General features: G+C 28.6%; 1 protein-coding gene across 1 annotated transcript; it reads left to right on the top strand.

Annotated features, from left to right (window-relative positions):
* The first annotated feature begins 5924 nt into the window (after positions 1-5924).
* Positions 5925-10207, top strand: LOC124926393 (extensin-2-like). Its single transcript, XM_047466607.1, has 3 exons — positions 5925-7370; positions 7821-9910; positions 10003-10207. Exons 1-2 carry the CDS (start codon positions 5963-5965, stop codon positions 9881-9883), a joined length of 3471 nt encoding a protein of 1156 aa, XP_047322563.1. The 5' UTR covers positions 5925-5962; the 3' UTR covers positions 9884-9910; positions 10003-10207.
* Positions 10208-20616: the final 10409 nt, after the last annotated feature.

The raw sequence follows: 20616 nt of genomic DNA, 5'->3' as shown, positions 1-20616 counted from the left end.
AAGAATCGCCTTTGGAACTACATGCATTACTTTGTCTATGACTTAAATAATTATCATTATTATTAATTAAGGCCTGTTTGGCAAACTATATAATTATTGAAATTGGACCCCAACTCTTCTTCTTTAATTTGGAATATCCATTTGGAACCTTTATCTACCCCCAATATTTGGAAATTACAAAGTCTTTTATGTCAATTGGTGGCCGGTGAATTTTATAAGATTCTTCATTTTTATTAAAATAATAAATAAATTAAAATTGATTGTCACCGTCATAATCTTCATTTATAATTTACAAAATATTAGTGGGCAATTGAAGAATCAAAATTAAAAATTCAATTTGGAATAATTTATGATTTATTTTTTATTGATAGTAACATTTGTTGTGCCAATTGTCTATATACATTAACTTTCCAATTTATAAATTTCAAGCTTAATCTAAAGGCTATATTTTATTTGGACTATTTAGGAGTTAGGACCACTCTATCTATCTATATATTGTTCAAAGAACTAATAATATGCTCTAAGAAAAAAAAAACATATAGTAAAGAAGATTATGCCATTCTCTAGAAAATTAATTTCTTCATCATCAACACTAATTTAATTCAAGTTAACTCGTTAAGTTAAATTAAAATAATATTGTCTAAGAAATCAAATGTCTGAGATTCGATTTCACTAAAAATAATATAAATTTAAGTAGGTAGTGTTAACTTGTTAAAGTAAAAAAAAAGGTTGATTGAATTCGAACTCATTTGATGAAGATAGCTCTCATATAAATCCAATTGCATGTTTTTAGTCATGGACAAGCGTATAATTTTGTGACACTTTACGGAAAAAAAAAAAAAAGAGAAAAATATCGTATCAAATTCTCCATTTCCCAACATTCCCGAGTCGATTTAGGGTTAACTCTAAAAATAGAGTCAAAAAAGGTTTCTATAAACCATATATTCTAGGTTCGAATGACATTCCTATATATGTTTGGCAATTTTTTACAATGTGAATGAAGACAAACTGAAGTGTCATTTATGTCAGTCAATACAAGGCTGCCTATATTTAGTTAAGGAAAAATAACTCAATACATATGAATATGATCCATCAACTTGGAAATTATCTATGGTTGAATTCAAAAGGATGCTTTAACTTTTTAGGCTCATATAATATATATAGATAGATGTCTAGAAAGTATAAATTTTATCTTCATCGATTTATGTGACATTAAATAAATAAATATATATTGTCTTTAGCTAATCAATTCAAAATCTTCCAATGACCAATAAAATAAAATGGTAACATTTAAATCAAACATTTACACTACCTGAGATCTAGGTTAAAATTAACAACCAATATAATATTTTGTTACTGACCCTGACCATTATAATTTTTATAGTATGTCTTTGAGGGAACACTTTGTTTTAATGCACATGATGCAAAACCTTTAATTATTTTTATTTGTAAAACTAAAAGAAACAACAAGACAATCTTTACAGATCAATAATTGCAATATTTAATCATTGTTTTCGAGATCAATCATGCATGTAAATAATATTGTCAAGGTAATTAATTATTCACAAATAAACCACAGTAAATTTATTATAATGAGAATACAAATTGGCTTGAGACTCTGACTTATTCTAAATCTCTAATTATGATTTAATTATAGAAGGTGGATATAAATTGTAATAATAATAATAAAAATATCTATAATTTTATAAACAATGAAAGGTATATAATAAATAAAGCTCACTAAAAGTTGAGATGTATAATTTAATTGTATAAAAATTCAAATAATAAACTCGTCACAGCTGTACTTTATTTCGGATTTTGTATGTAATATTCGAATAAATGAAATTATCTAGTGGCAGTAGATACAGGACTTGCACATGTCAGCAGCATGCAGGTCCATTTATGTCTGCCAAAATTGTAACAATATTGATTATTTATTATTAAATTTCCATATTCATTAAATAAAAGTGGGGGATATATATTTAATTTTAAAAAAAAGTTAGATACATTCAGTATTTCATTTCCATCTTAAATACAATAAGCATTTAGAGATATATATATATATAGGAATATATAAAGAAGATATTTATTATTTATGATCAAATTTTGCTCATTAATTACTCTAAAAAATAGTTTAGCATAATATCAACATTAATTTTGTGTATAAAAATAGAACATAAAAACTTTATTTAATTCAATTTAATTTTCCAAAAATATTATTTTTTAAAAGAATTAAATAATGACTCAAATTGATAAAAATGAGGATATATATTAATTATTATAATTAATATCTTTGAACTCAACTTAAAAAAATATTTCAAGATTATATATATCTTAATATATAGGTATAGGTAAACTCCCTAATATGTTCAGATTATTTAAATAAAGTATTATATTTTTTATTTATAATCTTATTTATTATACCACTTAAATATTGAAAATTATTTTTATTTTATTTAAAAAATAATGTTTATTTATTATATATGAATAACTTTAAATCTCTTTATATATTTTTTAAATACTCAATGGAATAATGTTATTTAAATAAATCCTTGAAATATTTAAATAAAGGCCTCTAATTAATAATTAAATATTAATTTGTAAACTGATTAATTAGGTTTTAAAATTAGAAAATAAATCACATTTTCATATGAATTGATAGTTGACACATGTTTTTACAATTAAAACTGTACGTTTCCGTTGAGAGCTATTAAATAAAATATTATTATCTCAACTACTCTCTTAATCCGACAAATCTTTTCAAATTTCTATTTTTTTTAAGAGGGATGGGCCATAAATTAAATTAAGGATATACAAACAAAATATATATATTATATATATTTATGAGGTGTAATTTGACTTTTCTGCCATCCTAATTAGAAGAAGAAATTGTTGAATATTCTTCCACGTACGTGCATGTTTCAATAACTGTATAGAATTCATATTTAAATTGTCCTTCCAACCTAATCCCTTAAATTGGAGGGCCAAAATAGACTTTAAGGACAATGTTTGAAATTTGAACATGCATGGTACTTTAATTTAATTAATAGGAAAATAAATAAATATATTTTTTTTACAAAGATTTCAAATAATGTACTGAACTTTAAATAGATTATTATTTTTTTACTACATTATTCAAAGCTTATGTTTTAAGTTTATTAGTGTGACAGTTTTAAGTATTTACTATAGGATTATGAATTTCTCGGATAACCTCGTGATTATCTTATTAAAGTGGGCTATTAGAGTTTGTTTCCTTAAGTTTGGTTAAATATGTGAACCAAACTAAAGTTTGGTGGTCTATTTAAAATTTTACCACTTAAACTAATATTTTATTTTCTCATTTATTCCCTAAATAATATAAGCATAAAAGCCTGGAACCCTCTTGCTTGCACATGGCACTTTCTCATTATTGAGAAATCACATTCAATTATGTGTTATAAAGGAATAGTCATCGAGTCTATATTTTTTTATGCATATATGTTTCACCTATTATTGAAATTGGAAGTCATATTTTATTTAACACTAATCATTTAAAAAAAAAAATACTAATAATAAAAGTTACAAATTCGATTCTCATATAAAACACCATAAGTTGAAAAGATAAAAATTATGGATGGTGCGTCAACTACCTACGTTTAAAATAAAATAAAAAATAAGTGTGTTATTCTTTTGATTTTATCTGAAGTGGATTCTATTTTTTTTTTTTTAAAACTTGATACGCACTTGAATTGTCAAATATGGTGTGACGGATTGTAAATTTAGGTCCTTAGAACATTTGAATTCCCCAAACCGAAGCATAATTTGATATTTTTTAAACGTTTTAATTACTTTCTTTGAATTAAACCTTAAGAATGAAATATATATACATATCAAGATACTTTGACAAAAATGACTACTCTACTTTTAGGTTTAAATTTTTATTGAAAATAACATATTGAAATGGAATGCAGGAAGGGGTTATTTTACCTTCCTGCTCAGATGAGTATTATAAGTATACATCAAGTTGTCCCATAAATAGATTAAAATGAAATATTGGATTATAATTTTAAAAAGAATTATAATGCTTTATTAAAGGCGACTAAAGAATTAATTATTATATATATAATAATAAAAGCTAGTAAGAATTTGAAAATAACTTGTCACTTTTGTTATTTTCAAAACATCATGTTGCATCAATGCATATGGATGGGATACCATTCCTCATTCTCTCTCTCTCCTTATATATATATATTATATATATTTTGTCAATACAGAAAAGGAAAGAAAATATCTAATTTAAAAGTTCAACTTATTTAAAAAAAACATGTTATTTATTCTCCGATTATTATTTTTATATATTTAATAAATAGTTATTGTAATTGATTTTTTTATATGTATACCATTTTTCATGTTTCTTTTTATTATTTATAAGAATTTCTTATTATTATGAAAATATGTTTATAAATTTGTTGGTTGATTATATTTGGACCGTTATAAAATTCAAATGAATTTGTCTATAAAGTCACCTTTAATACATTGTTTGATTATTGATTATTTTTTATTTGAAATTTTTATTTTTATAAATTAGGCATACAATTTAACATATAAATTTTCAAATTATTTTAATTTATCGATGTTATTTTGTATTATTTAAAAATTATTTTGTTATATATAACTCATTACTTAAATAAAATCTTATCAATATATATAGAGAGAAAGAAAGATCATATTATTATAGGTGAAGTTTAATTAAAGTTTCATCTTTTAAGAGAATAACTTGATGATTAATTTATATGTTAAATATAGATGAAATTGATTAATTAATTCCTATTTGTAGATAACAAAGTAAACTAGGGAGGTGGAATAATGTTTTTTAGGTAAGTATAGAACTAAAGCATCCTATGCCCCTACATTTAGAAACAACTACATGCATTCTTTATCTTTCGTCCCAAATAAAATAACCTAAATTAGTTATTTATTATGATTCACAATAAATTAGAAAAAAAAAAAACTTTCAAAAATTCAACTATGGTTGGTTCAATAATTGTGACAATTATCAATGTCAATTGTCAAATGAATAGGTATATATTCAAATTTAATTATGATGATCAGTTAATTAGCTGTTTCCAACTTAGAAATTAATCCTATTCAATTAAACATACTATTTTCAATGTAGTTCATCAAAGTTGCCCGGTCATATGTAAATTAAACTATAATTAATATAACAAAAGAATATTTACTACATTTATGTATTTGATAAGTTAAGTAATTTTTAATTAATTAATTAATTAATCATATCTATTGATTAATCAAACAAATTGATAGAATGTGAAAAGAAAACATGGGTTATTGAGGAAAATATTGAATGTGTGTCGTGCTGGAGTAGTGTAATCAATAAAGAATTCATTAAATAATTGATAAGGTTTGATGAAACTGAGATATCAATTAAAATTAAAGTTAATTCAATGACCGTATACTTTTAATTGTGTTTAAAATGTAGCAGGTGAATTATTAGTAGATGATTGATTGTATTATTAATCAGCTAATCTCATTATTAACTTTAGAAAGTACGTAGAAACTATGGTTAAGTTTTATATATATATATATATATATAATTTTGAAAATAAATATAATTACTATATATTATATGAGTAAACAAAGAAAAAAGAAACACAAGTTGTCAAACACGTTATTACTAATAATAATAATTAATTAAGAAAAAAAGGGGAGGAATAATCAGGTAGAGTCGGGCATAGGATAATACCTTGAGGAAGAAAGATTGTTATTTCCAGCAGCTGGCAAGTAGTATAGTAACCAATAGCCATCGAAGGAAGGAAATGGTCCCTAATTGACAGCTCCCTCTCAACGACTTTAATCTCTTTTTTGTCCTATAAAACCTTTCTTCACACTCCCATTCAAACCAGACAACTTCCCCCATCTTTCTTTTCTCTATCCTTTTTCTCTCCATCCTCCGGCACCAGCCATGAGAGATCGTCGTGGCGGCGGTCCCATAAGGGGCCGTCTTTTGCCACATTTATTCATCGGAGTGGCTTTAGCGACCCTTTTCACCATTTCAGTATCTGCTGATCCTTACTTGTATTCTTCCCCACCTCCTCCTTACGAATACAAGTCACCGCCTCCCCCATCTCCATCGCCGCCGCCGCCGTATCTCTACAAATCGCCACCTCCTCCTTCTCCCTCACCTCCACCGCCTTACGTCTATAAATCCCCTCCACCACCGTCTCCTTCACCTCCACCGCCTTACGTGTACAAATCTCCCCCGCCACCATCTCCGTCACCTCCACCGCCTTACGTGTACAAGTCACCACCACCGCCTTCACCGTCTCCTCCACCACCGTACTACTACAAGTCCCCGCCACCGCCTTCCCCTTCACCTCCTCCTCCATACTATTACAAATCCCCTCCTCCACCGTCTCCATCTCCACCGCCACCCTATTATTATAAATCACCACCACCCCCCTCCCCATCACCGCCTCCTCCATACTACTACAAATCACCTCCTCCTCCATCACCGTCTCCACCACCACCTTATTATTACAAATCCCCACCGCCACCATCACCTTCACCTCCTCCTCCATACTATTACAAATCACCACCACCGCCATCCCCGTCTCCTCCGCCGCCATACTACTACAAGTCACCACCTCCTCCATCCCCGTCTCCTCCGCCGCCATACTACTACAAGTCACCACCTCCTCCATCCCCGTCTCCTCCACCTCCTTACTACTATAAGTCTCCACCACCACCCTCTCCATCACCGCCTCCTCCATACTACTACAAATCTCCTCCTCCCCCATCCCCATCACCGCCTCCTCCATACTACTACAAATCTCCTCCTCCCCCATCTCCATCTCCTCCTCCACCATACTATTACAAGTCACCACCTCCTCCATCCCCATCTCCTCCACCGCCATACTACTACAAGTCCCCACCTCCTCCATCTCCGTCTCCTCCACCGCCATACTACTACAAGTCACCACCTCCTCCATCTCCGTCTCCTCCACCGCCATACTACTACAAGTCACCACCTCCTCCATCCCCATCTCCACCGCCTCCCTACTATTACAAATCCCCTCCACCGCCATCACCTTCTCCACCACCTCCCTACTATTACAAATCCCCACCACCGCCATCACCTTCTCCACCACCTCCCTACTATTACAAATCACCGCCACCACCTTCACCAACTTACATTTATAAGTCACCTCCTCCACCATCTCCTTACTACTATAAGTCTCCACCACCACCAGCTTACTATCCTCCTCACCCTAATCACCCATTGGTTGTGAAGGTGGTCGGGAAAGTCTACTGCTACAGGTGTTATGATTGGACATATCCTAAGAAGTCTCATGACAAGAAACATCTTAAAGGTACAATCTTTATCTTCTTGCAAAAATATAATATTAACTCCTACAAAATAATCAATTTTTTGAAATTATATTTTTCTAGATTAAAATTTGTACAATTCAATAAATTAGTTATAATAAAGTTGAAAGGAGTTGAAAAAAAGGTGATATATATATGTAGTCTATTTATGAATTTTTTATTATTGATAATTGAATTTCTAATTTAGTAACCAAATAATTATATGATTATAAGGTCAATTAAAATTAAATATTCATCTTAAAATAAGTGAATTTATTTATAACGTTTTTTTAATAATAAAGAAAATACTTTATTGTTTAAGAAAGTAGTTGAAGTAATTATGATGTTTTAGTTCTTTTAGTGGACATGTGTAATATTGTTGGTTGATGTATTTACATTATAAAATGTCTTCTTTTTATTTTATGTAATTCTTATTGTTTTATGCACATGGATAGGTGCTGTTGTGGAAGTTACCTGTACAATTGGCAAAAAGGAAATTGTAGCTTATGGTAAAACCAAGATCAACGGAAAGTTCGCAATAACCGTTGATGGCTTTAATTACAATAAATATGGAGCCGAGGCATGTAAGGCCAAACTCCACGCCGCACCTAAGGGCTCAGCATGCAACATCCCGACTAACCTCCACTGGGGAAAGACAGGTGCCAAGTTGAAGGTTAAGTCCAAAACCGGATATGAAGTGGTGCTCTCTGCCAAGCCATTTGCTTATGCCCCAAAGACTCCTTACAAGGAATGTGAAAAGCCTAAACCTAAGCCACCAACTCCTACACCATACTATTACAAATCACCACCTCCACCTCCTCCGGTCTACTATTACAAATCACCACCACCACCTCCAACTTATGCTTATAAATCACCTCCACCACCTTATTATTATAAGTCACCACCCCCACCCGTGAAATCTCCTCCTCCACCATACTACTATAAGTCTCCCCCACCGCCATCACCATCTCCACCACCACCGTACTACTACAAGTCTCCCCCACCGCCATCACCATCTCCACCACCACCGTACTACTACAAATCTCCCCCACCACCATCACCATCTCCTCCACCCCCATATTATTACAAATCTCCTCCACCACCATCACCATCTCCACCACCACCCTACTATTACAAATCTCCACCACCACCATCCCCATCTCCACCACCACCGTACTATTACAAGTCTCCCCCACCACCATCGCCATCTCCTCCACCACCATACTATTACAAATCTCCCCCACCACCATCGCCATCTCCTCCACCACCATACTACTACAAGTCACCTCCTCCTCCATCCCCATCTCCACCCCCACCATACTACTACAAATCTCCTCCACCACCATCGCCATCTCCTCCACCACCATACTATTACAAGTCTCCACCACCACCATCGCCATCTCCTCCACCACCATACTATTACAAGTCTCCACCACCACCATCGCCATCTCCTCCACCACCATACTATTACAAGTCTCCCCCACCACCATCGCCATCTCCTCCACCACCATACTACTACAAGTCACCTCCTCCTCCATCCCCATCTCCACCCCCACCATACTACTACAAATCTCCTCCACCACCATCCCCATCCCCATCCCCACCCCCACCATACTACTACAAATCTCCACCACCACCATCGCCATCTCCACCACCCCCATACTACTACAAGTCACCTCCTCCACCATCCCCATCTCCACCTCCACCATACTACTACAAGTCTCCTCCTCCACCATCGCCATCTCCTCCACCACCCTATTATTACAAGTCTCCCCCACCACCATCGCCATCTCCTCCACCACCATACTACTACAAGTCACCTCCTCCTCCATCCCCATCTCCACCCCCACCATACTACTACAAATCACCCCCACCACCATCGCCATCGCCTCCACCACCATACTACTACAAATCTCCTCCTCCACCATCCCCATCACCACCACCTCCATACTATTACAAATCACCCCCTCCACCATCCCCATCCCCACCACCTCCTTACTACTACAAATCTCCCCCACCACCATCGCCTTCTCCTCCACCTCCATACTATTACAAATCTCCCCCACCACCATCGCCATCTCCTCCACCTCCTTACTACTACAAATCTCCCCCACCACCATCGCCATCTCCTCCACCTCCTTACTACTACAAATCTCCCCCACCTCCATCGCCATCTCCTCCACCTCCTTACTACTACAAATCACCCCCACCTCCATCGCCATCTCCTCCTCCACCCTACTATTACAAATCTCCACCACCACCATCGCCATCTCCCCCACCACCCTATTACTACAAATCTCCCCCACCACCATCCCCATCTCCTCCACCACCTTATTACTACAAATCTCCCCCACCACCATCCCCGTCTCCGCCACCTCCCTACTACTACAAATCTCCTCCTCCTCCATCACCATCACCTCCTCCCCCGTACTACTATTCTTCCCCACCACCACCTTTGAAGTCTCCCCCTCCACCGGTTTACCTATATGGTTCTCCACCACCCCCATATCATTATTAAGTATAGATTCTTCAACTCATGTTCAATGTAAGTATTTTATTTATTAATATTAGATTATGTAAAACTATATAATCAACCATGAATTAATAACTTAATTATATATTTGTGCTTACTTGCAGTTGTTGATCACAAAGCAACAAGAATAAAAGAAGGCTCTGTGAAGGGAATGTTCAAATATGGAGAAATAAAATTAGGTTCTCTCAATAAGGTCCTAGTCAATTTATATGTGAAACTTAGTACTTTTAGTTTGGACCAATTTGCTCCTACTTCTGTGGTGACAATGTTGCACATTGTGCTCATATTATTGATGAAGCGGAAGAAGGATGAATGAAGAAGTGAAGCCCAGAAGTCAAAAAAAGTGAATTGTTAATTTTTCATGATAGATTATTGTTTATGATGTTTTTGAGTGATTTATTGGTGTATAGTTTCTGGGTTTGCTTGAATATTGTTCAATTGTTTAATAATTTGTGTAATTGGATCTTGCTTTGTGCACAAATAAAAGAACCTGTTTTCTACTTTCTCATTATCTCACATTTTTACTGTTGCTTATCGTATTTAATTTTCAGGTATTAAAAAATATGATTTTGATTCAGAAATTTCTTTTATGAAAATGAACATTTTAATTAAATTTGAAATCATGAATTTGTTTCGATTCCTGAAGCACAACATCTTATATCAAACTGAAGAGTAATCCAAAGTCATCATAAGTCCGATGTTAGCTGCCCCATGGTGAACTTGTCTATAGTACATGTATTGGTTTTTTAGTCCATATATTTCAATTACTTTCAATTTCCCCCTAATCTATACATTAAAATGTCCCAAAATCAAATTTTGATAATACAATTTTGAGTTTGGTGTCATTAGTTAATTTCGTTTGGATATAAGAATTGATTAATTTGTTTTGATAATGTTTTTGGATGTGGGTCAAACTGCCTTATTTTTTAACTTGAGACATTTAATTATTATCCAAAATATAATTAAAATACAAAAAAAGAAGTAAAACATTATATATGATATTTCAAGGAGTTTTTCTATTAATATAAAAACAAAATAAAAAGGTAATTGAGTGGTTTGTAATTATTATGTCCATGCAAGTCTTTTCTCTTTGTCTCATTACAAGAGTTTTTACTTTTTAGGTAGAATTTGTAAAATTTCTCAATATATATATATATTAACTACTCCACTTATCTAATGATGGAGACAATTTTTCACCACATTATTTTATTTAATAAATGATTTTTGTATTTGTGCATATATATATTATATACTGAAAATAATTAATTAATTTAATTGTATTTTTTTTTTATTTTTTTTTAAATTATCAAAAATATCGTATTCAATTTTCACTAAAAAAAAATATCTTAAGTTTAAGTTAGAAATAGATATCGAGTAATTAACTTAAATTAAAAATTATGATTTCAAAAAATAAAAATATTTTGATATACTGATTTGTGATTTGGAAATACATCTAATTATTTAGTTGATTAGTTCTTATGTTGTTACACAACATTAATTTAAAAATCACCAAAATAATAACATAATTATTATATTTTCTACTAAATAAAATGTATGTTATTAAATTGATCATGTTAGCTATTAAACACTTAAGCAAATACAGTTTTATTTTACGTAAAAAAATATATGTCCAAAATTAATTAAATAATTTTTGGATTAATATTCAAATGTTGACAATATTCAGATAAGATCATATTTAATTTAATTATTTCTAAGTATTAAAATTATTTACATTTTTGTTTTTGTTGAAATACATTAAAAAAAATAATAATAATGGTGATTAAAAATATACCTAGCCTTATCATTTCAATTCTCTAAAATTTAACATCATAACAAAATAAAAATAAGAAATCAAAATCGACAAGAATTGACTAGAAACAAAGTTTAAGATCAATAAGAATATGTCCTTCAAGTTCAAGGGTCATTAATATGGGTAATTAAGCTAGATAGTAACCTAGGAGACTACAAATTAATTGTTTTGTAAACTAATAAATTATTTAAAGAACATCTTTTATATATATATATATATATATATATATATATATATTGTTCTTTTGTGCTAACATATTAAACGTAAAACGTCCTTTCCTTTCAACTTTAAAAGTTATTGTTAATAATATTTATCAATTACTATTAATTAAAGTGACCGCTATCTATTATTATTCCAGTACTAATATCTTTTTCATTATATATCTCCCGGTTCCAGCCGCTTAAACGCTCGATTTTGCATCGAGCGATCATGACATCATTCAATATCGCCACAATAACAGATTTAAATACCATGTTTGAATGAGGTCACCAAGTGTCAATATTTTGAAAACACTCTAAAAGAAAAATTATTATAAATTTATTTATTTTCAAATGACCCATCAAAATGATAATGATTATTTATACCAATCATTTGAGAATATCTATAATATGAAACACTAGTTTTAGTAATACTTTATTGAAAAAAGAAAAAAATAACTAGATTTCTTTTACCCTTACAAAATTAATGGACGAAAATAAAGTACTAAACAAAATGTAAGAATAGTAAACAACTTATTAACGATTGAAAGTATTATTCAAATTATAAAAATTCAAGACAAAAAATCTGACCCAGCTAAACATTATTTCGAATCGAACCAAGTAGAGCATCATAAAAAAAAAAATGAGAAATATGAGAAAGGGTTCACCCTAGCTAAAGAAACATTTTGATATTTCATATATTAAAATTATACCTGTCTTAATTATACATTAATTATATTTTTTTTCCTTTATCTAAACTCCAACTAAAAATAATAATTAATAATGATAAAGAAGAATATAGTCTCCATCTATAGCATATAAAACAACAAAAACAAATATATTATATGATTAATTATTGGGGTCCTATCTACCGTACTACATCATCTCGTACTATCACACAATAAAACGATATCCTTTAATTAAATTTGTAATCAATTATATATGCCCACATTAGTTAATATTATTGGACACTGTTATGAGATATCCTTTAATTAAATTTGTAATCAATTATATATGCCCACATTAGTTATACTAGCATTTATCTCGTGCATTTGCACGAGTAATAATATAAAAAATCATAAAAAAAATATTACGGTAAAATTTTTATGGGCGGGTCAACCCACAATCCGACTCAAATATTAATTTTCCTCTCAAATATATCCAAATTAACCACAGCTCTCGACCCGACAATCCGGACACTTTAAAAATTAAGCATCATTATATATATATATATATATATATATATATATATATAGATTAGTTAGTTGAAAAGTTGAACTTATATTGTTAAAATGTCACGCGTTTATCAAATTATGGGTTGAATTTAAAATATAAAGTGTTATTAGCCTAGTTGGTTAAAAGGTTATACTTGTTTTGTTAGGTTGCAAGTTCGAACCATACCTATAGCATTTTTAATTTTATTTTTAACCGTTTTAAGTTTATGGGCGGGTCAACCCACAATCCGACCCAAGTATCCATTTACTCTCACATATATCCAAATTAACTACAGCTCTCGACCCGACAATCCGGACACTTTAAAAATTAAGCATAATTATTTATATATAAATTATTGGACACTGCTGAGCTTCGATGATAATGATAAGTTTCTATTTTGATGTTTAATTAATTAATTATATCTAATTCAAAAAATATCTGTTTTTTCAATATATTATTTTTAAATTAATTTATCATTTGTCCCCTTAGTTAAATTTTTCTTCTAATATATATATATATATGAACTTGTTTGATCTAAGAAGAGTTATTTGAAAAATACTAGGTTATGAAATTTAATTTTTGTTTAGAAAAAGTGAATTAAAATGTATTTTTTTATGTTTAATTTTATAAAAAGCTGTATAAATTAAAAATATATTTTGATGTTTAAGTGACTTTTTAATTAAAATGATAAGTCATGCGAAACATTTGTTTTATTCAAACAAAAACAACTCCAACTCACCTACAAAATGACCCCCAAAATGGGTTTTCTCTTAAACTCGAACCTAAAACAAAATTCAAAATGAGTTAATTTTATATATTTAATATTTTATATAATTATTATATGTTTTTCATGTTTTATTTTTATCTTTTATTTTTTTATTAATATTTTTTTAAATATCATACATTTATAATAATGAACAACATTGATAAAAAAATAATTTTAATAATATTTGTTTTGATATAATTTTTTTTATTTTTGTAGTGTAATTGAGTTTATTTAAAAAAAGTTTAATTTATTTTTTTATTAATGTTTGCTTTGATATAATTTTATTGTTCACGTAGTATAATTTGTATTTGTTTATTTAATGATGTTTAATTTATTTTTATGTGTATAAATTATTGATTTATAATTAATATTATCTAATAAATGTGAGTTTGAAAAATAATGGTGTTTAATTTATGCTGTACCGAGTTTATTTCTTAGTTTTGAAAAAACACTCTCCTTTTAATAGCCTTTTGCTATTTCTCTTAATCTATATTACACCGGAGTCTCGTAAAATGAGATGAGACAACTCGCTCGAGTGACACCTCGTCTAAACATGAGACGAGGAACCAAAAATAAAAACTAACAAAGTGAATGCGTATGTGACTCTTGTTTAGAGTCGCCACCTAATTTTCTTATTTGAGAAATTAGGAAATTTGAAGAGATTCTTATTCGGATTTGGTGCTTTGATACGTATGGGGAATGACCTCTACGCTATACCCCAACGTCTACTCAAATGAACGGTCTTTATTCTGAAACTCTTGGCTATTATTAAAACACAAAACTTTAAACTAAATGGATTGCATCATGTCCCGCATATCTTTAAGTTTTCTGCCTATGCCATAGTCTAAATTTATCGGATTACGTCGTACTGGTAAGTAATAAAATAAATATAGATATCGGTAGTTGGAAAATACCCGAATAATGATGACGAAAAAGGTGAAACCTAAAATAATTCCAACAAATATGGGCTTATTTCATCAGATTTTATTCGAGGTGACATATATTTTAGTTACTTAGTAGGCTAAAATCTAAATCCATAAAATCTGACCAAATAATTCCTAAAAATAATGAATAATCCAAAGAGACATTTACTACTTTTAAACCTAAGGCCAAATATGCAGCATCAAAGAACTGGAGACATGATCATGAATCCTAACAACTAATTCACACCAATTAAAATTATCTTAATACAAAATTATAAATTAGATTTAACAAATTCTTACTTCAGTTGAAGTCTAAACCCTAACAACCAATTCACACCTTCACATGAACAAGAGAGAGAGATCCACGAAGTCATTTGCATTATATTTGATCATGGATTCATATGAAAGCTCTGATTACTTCTAATTTATGACTCATTTCCTATCAATATTGAATCTAGAAATCTCTCGAAAATCAACTAGACGATAACAACTAGAAACAAAGCATCAACAAAAGCTCATTTGAACTTCAAGAGAAGACGATCTGCGAATAATTTTTTTTTTTATGCAAACAAACATCAAATTGGCATATTTCGAATCTATAACTTACTACATGTGTACAAACGCATTTAGGCCTCTTCATTGTTTATAGGTTAAAAAAAAAGTCGAACGTATAATTCTTAGTCTAATTCACAATTATTGAGTTATATAGCCTACACTTATAATAAACTTCAAAAGTTAGTTAAAATTTAATGAGTTTGGATTTGGGTCTGATCAAAAGTTATTTAGATTTTATTAATTTAATGTTTACTTTATAAATATATTATTTTTAAGAATATACGTGTAAAGAAAATAATTTTAGAGAGATGAACAATACGGGGCTAAAATTATATATTTCCTTTTCTTTATAGCGAAATATGGTGACGGCCAGGGATGAATCTATGTAGGGGCTCGAGTGGGTTAAAGCCCACCCCAAAATTTTTATTTTTTTTATTTTTTTTACGGTAGAAATATGACATTACCCTTAATTTCTTAAAAAAATTTAATATAATTCATTGTTTTTTTATTTAATTATTAAAAAAATTGTAAAACTTTACTTTTATATACTTGTTTTTTTCAAAATTTTCTCGTAATTATTTTAAGCCACCCTAGTTCGAAATCCTGGGTCCATCCCTGGTGACGGCTGAAGTGGATGTATCTCTTTTGAGTAAAAAAATATTTGATCATCGGTCTAGTACTGGTTTCGCTAGCCGAAGTAGATATAGAATGAAATTAAACATTATGGAGACTTCGTTCTATAATAGAGTTTTACTTTTGGCGACACAAACAAGTATCACAGTTTGAACAAGACGTTATGCGTTGGAAAAATATGGATAGTTTCTATGCAAGCATTGATACAAGTTCGCTAAGATGATTCTATATAATTTTTGTTTGGAAAACTTTGGAAATCAAAATTTAATCCAAGATCTCGTTTTTGGACAAAACATTATTCATTTTAGAATTCTAACCGATGATATGTGCATAAAAAAATGATTTATTATAACTATTCGTTGTCATATGTGTCACGAAGAGGTTGAATCGACAACTCACTTATTTTTGCATTGTTGAGGGTGACTAGTATTTAGAGTCTTTTGTGGAGTATTACTAAGATTAATTGAGTGATGCCCGAATATTTAGATAGTTGATAGAAAGTTTGGATTGATGCGGATTATATGATATGTCTACATATTTCGATTACCATCCCAATATTTAAGTTGTTAGAAATTTTTAATGATCGTAGTCGTCTAATGCGTATCATATCATACTTCATTATGACGCTTTATGAAGTCATTCAAAAAAGTGAGTAGAGTTTGTCGAGTAGTTAATTGTTTTTCTCGAGAATTTATGAGCTCAATAACTTATTAAGTACCGTTTTTTTTTTAGTTTTTTAATTTTTCAATTTTTATGTTATATTTTTTGGTTTTACTTAAACGATTTTTTTTTTCATTTTTAATATATATATATACATTTACCTTTTTTATTTTTTTTTTATAAATTTATCTTATTAATTTTAATATGAGTAATAAAAATAAAATGTAACTTTTTAATCAAATATTTACACTAGTACTAGAGCTTAGACCTAGCTAGTTAAAAGTTAAAATTAACAACCAATAATAATATATTATTGATCTGACTATTCATTGTTATTGTATATATCTGTGAAGGAACACTTTGTTTAATGCCCATGATCAAAACATTTAATTATTTTATTGTAAAACTAAAAGAACGACAAGACAATCTTTACAGTTCAATAATTGCAGTATAAAATTATATATTGTAACGTGTATATATATTATTGAGAGAATTCCATATCAATCATGCATGTAAATAATATTGTCAAGTCCTTAACTATTCACAAATAATCCATTATCCATGCATGATAAATTTATTATAATGAGAATAAAATTTGGCTTGGAAATTCTGACTCATTCTAAATCTCTAATTATGATTTAATAAATTATAGAGGGTGGATATAAATTATTTCAAATTAAATCGTATTAATAAAGAAAACGCTATAAACTTATAAACAATGGAAGTATAATTAATAAATACAACTCCTACAAGTTGAGATGGATAAATTAATTGATAATATTAATATAAGGTATAAAAATCAAATAAGAAACTCACAGCTGTAATTTATTTCGGATTTTTGTATGTGATCGAATAAATGAAATTAGCTAGTGGCAGTATATATAGGAGTTGCACATGTCAGCAGCATGCAGGTCCATTCATTTCTGCCAAAATTTTGTAACAATCTTCATTGTTTATTATTGCATTCCATATTCATTAAATAAAGGTGAAAGATATTAAATTAAAAAAAAAAAAAAGGCTACATACATTCATCATTGCATCTCATCTTCCTAATTACAATAATATTTAGATATATTTAGCGGCAATAAGCGTGGATACCAACCATAAATTTCTGGGTTCAAGCCCGTTAGGCGGCAAGTTATGCGTTATCATATTTTTTTTTACCAATTTTTTTTAGAAAAGATATATAAAAATAAAGAAGATATTTTTGTTATTTATGATCAATTTTTGCGAACATTAATTACTAAAAAAAATAATTTAGCATAATATCAACTTTAATTTTGTGTATAAAAATTGAACATATACAAACATTTTAATACTTTTAATTCAATTTAATTGTCATAAAACTTTATTTTTTAAAAGAAATAAATAATGACTCATGTTTAAAAATGAGGATATTCATTTTTATATTAAAAAATGAGAATATCTTTGAACTCAACTTAAAAGAAAATATGTCAATATATATAAATATATATATATATATATATATTAATTTAATTAAAATATTTTTAGTGAAATGAAAATGTATGACTCCAATATCTAAAATCAGAATTTTATTACTAAGCTTAATGATATATAGGTATAGGTAAAACTCCTTTGTTCAAATTATATAAATAAATTATTATATTTTTTATTTATACTTAATTTGTAAATTTTATTTATTATATCACTTCATTTATCAAATAAAATGTTTTTATTAAATTTATACTATTTTATCTATTAATATATAGGGGCGGAAAAATTAGCGATATTATTTATATATCAAAAATATCGTATAGCAAAATATTGAAAATATCAATTTTTTCGATATACAAAAAAATAAAATAAAGTATGACGGCGATAAAGAAATTATTAATATAATCAAGTTATTTAATTTTCAAAATTTTGATATATCATTGTATACCAATTATAAGAAAATAAATAATGAGTAATTAAATTATAAATAACTATGTTTTAATTTTTATTTAATAAATTAGATTCACAATTTTCAGCAAGATCAATTAATCTAATAAGTTTCAAAAATAAATCACATTTTCATACAAATTGACAGTTGACACATGTTTTTACAATTAAAACTGTTATCGTTGTGCCTTTAAAAAAAATATTGTTATCTCTATTGCCCTCTTAATCTGACAATTGTTTTGCAAATTTATATATATATATTTTAAGGGAATGGGCTATAAATTAAATAAATGATATACAAACAAATAAATATATATTATATATATATATGAGGTGTAATTTGACTTTTCTACCATCCTAATTAGAAGAAGAAATTGTTGAATATTTTTCTATCGTACGAATGCATGTTTCAATAACTGTATAGAATTCATATTTAAATTGCCTTTCCAACCTAATCCCTTAAATTGGAGGGCAGAAACAGACATTTAGGATAGTGTTTGAAATTTGAACATGCAGGGTACTTTAATTTAATTAATAGGAAAATGAATAAATATCTATTTTTTATTCTTTTTATGAAGATTTCTAATAATGTACTAAATAGATTATTAATTTTTTATTACATATTCAATGTTTATATTTTTAATTTTATTATATAGTGTGACGGTTTCAAATAGTTATTATTGAATATTTTGGATTAATGGTACTCCTTCAAATAGTTTGATAAGATAAAAATTAGAATTTGTTATTTAAGAATATGTTAATTTTTCAAGTGTGTCATTGAGGGGCATGTAGCTTTTTTTCAGAGGGTATGCGGTGAAGAACACTTCTTTTAGAATCTTTAGATTTTTTTTTTTTTTTTTTTTAAGCGGAATTCGCTCGTTCAGGTTTTCATCGTTCTGGGCTGGTATTGCAATAGACAAGACTGGATCTGACTTTGTTCCGGATTTAATTTCCGGATTTAGTTTTCTAATAACATCGTAATTATCTTATTTGAGATTGCTTCCCAAACAAAATTTTAGAGACCTATTTAATTTTTTACCACTTAAATCATATTTTATTTTTTCCCTAAATAATACAGGCAGAAAACCTGTAACCCTCTTATTTGCACATGGCACTTCTCATCATTGAGAAATCACATTCAATTATGTGTTATAAAGGAATGGTAATGGGGTGTATATTATTTTATACATATATTTTTCAACCAATTATTAAAATTGAAAGTCATATTTTATTTAATATAAACATTAATTTTTCTTAAAAAATAAAATAATATGAATACATGTATTATTTCTTTGAACTTTCTCAATTTGGATTTTAAATTTTTTGGAAAACTTGATGCTAAGATTTGGAAATTGTCAAATATATATGGCCAACACATATAATAAATTTAGGTCATTAAAACATATGAGTTCCCCAATCAGTATTATTAAGCTTATTTTAAAAATGAAAATATTAAACTTATTTTAAAAATGAAAATTGTTAAACACATAATTCTAAAAAAAAATCACCAAAGACTGCTCTATCTTTTTAAATTTAATAAAATTATTGCTATATATAAAGTTGTATTATGTTTTATAATATTTTTCTCATTAAATTACATGTACAACCAAATTTCTTCTTTCTTTTCTTTAATCATAATTTATCATATTTTTACTCATAAAATAAAAATGTAATAATATACTAAACTAGATAATTATAAAATAAAGAGAAATGATAACAGGAATAATAAGTCAGATTGATTGAAAAAATAAATGATTTTTTTTCTCACATTTTTTCTTTTATCCAACAAATGAATTATGTTACATTATTCATTGTCTCATTTTTTTCCTAAACTTTCTTTCTTTATCATTGCTTTAAAATAAAATAGAGAGTAAAAATTAGAAATATATATATATATACTTATTATATATATATATATATATATATATATATTATAATTTAATATATTAATTAAAAAAATATTAATATTTATTTTAAATATTTTTTTATTTAATATATTTAATTTATTAACTAATATAAAGGTATAATAGTTTTTATGTATTTTTTAAAATATTAAA

Source organism: Impatiens glandulifera, chromosome 2 (genome assembly GCF_907164915.1).
Source record: "Impatiens glandulifera chromosome 2, dImpGla2.1, whole genome shotgun sequence".
In the NCBI taxonomy this organism is placed as follows: domain Eukaryota; kingdom Viridiplantae; phylum Streptophyta; class Magnoliopsida; order Ericales; family Balsaminaceae; genus Impatiens; species Impatiens glandulifera.
The sequence above is the reverse complement of the archived record's forward strand: the minus strand, read 5'-3'. Positions and strand labels throughout refer to the sequence as shown.

What these genes read in the sequence shown, in the direction of transcription:
- LOC124926393 (XM_047466607.1), top strand. Translation starts at nt 5,963, where the DNA reads ATGAGAGATCGTCGTGGCGGCGGTCCCATAAGGGGCCGTCTTTTGCCA. An exon ending in TGACAAGAAACATCTTAAAG is followed by an intron (nt 7,371 to 7,820) that starts GTACAATCTTTA and finishes GCACATGGATAG; the next exon opens with GTGCTGTTGTGGAAGTTACC.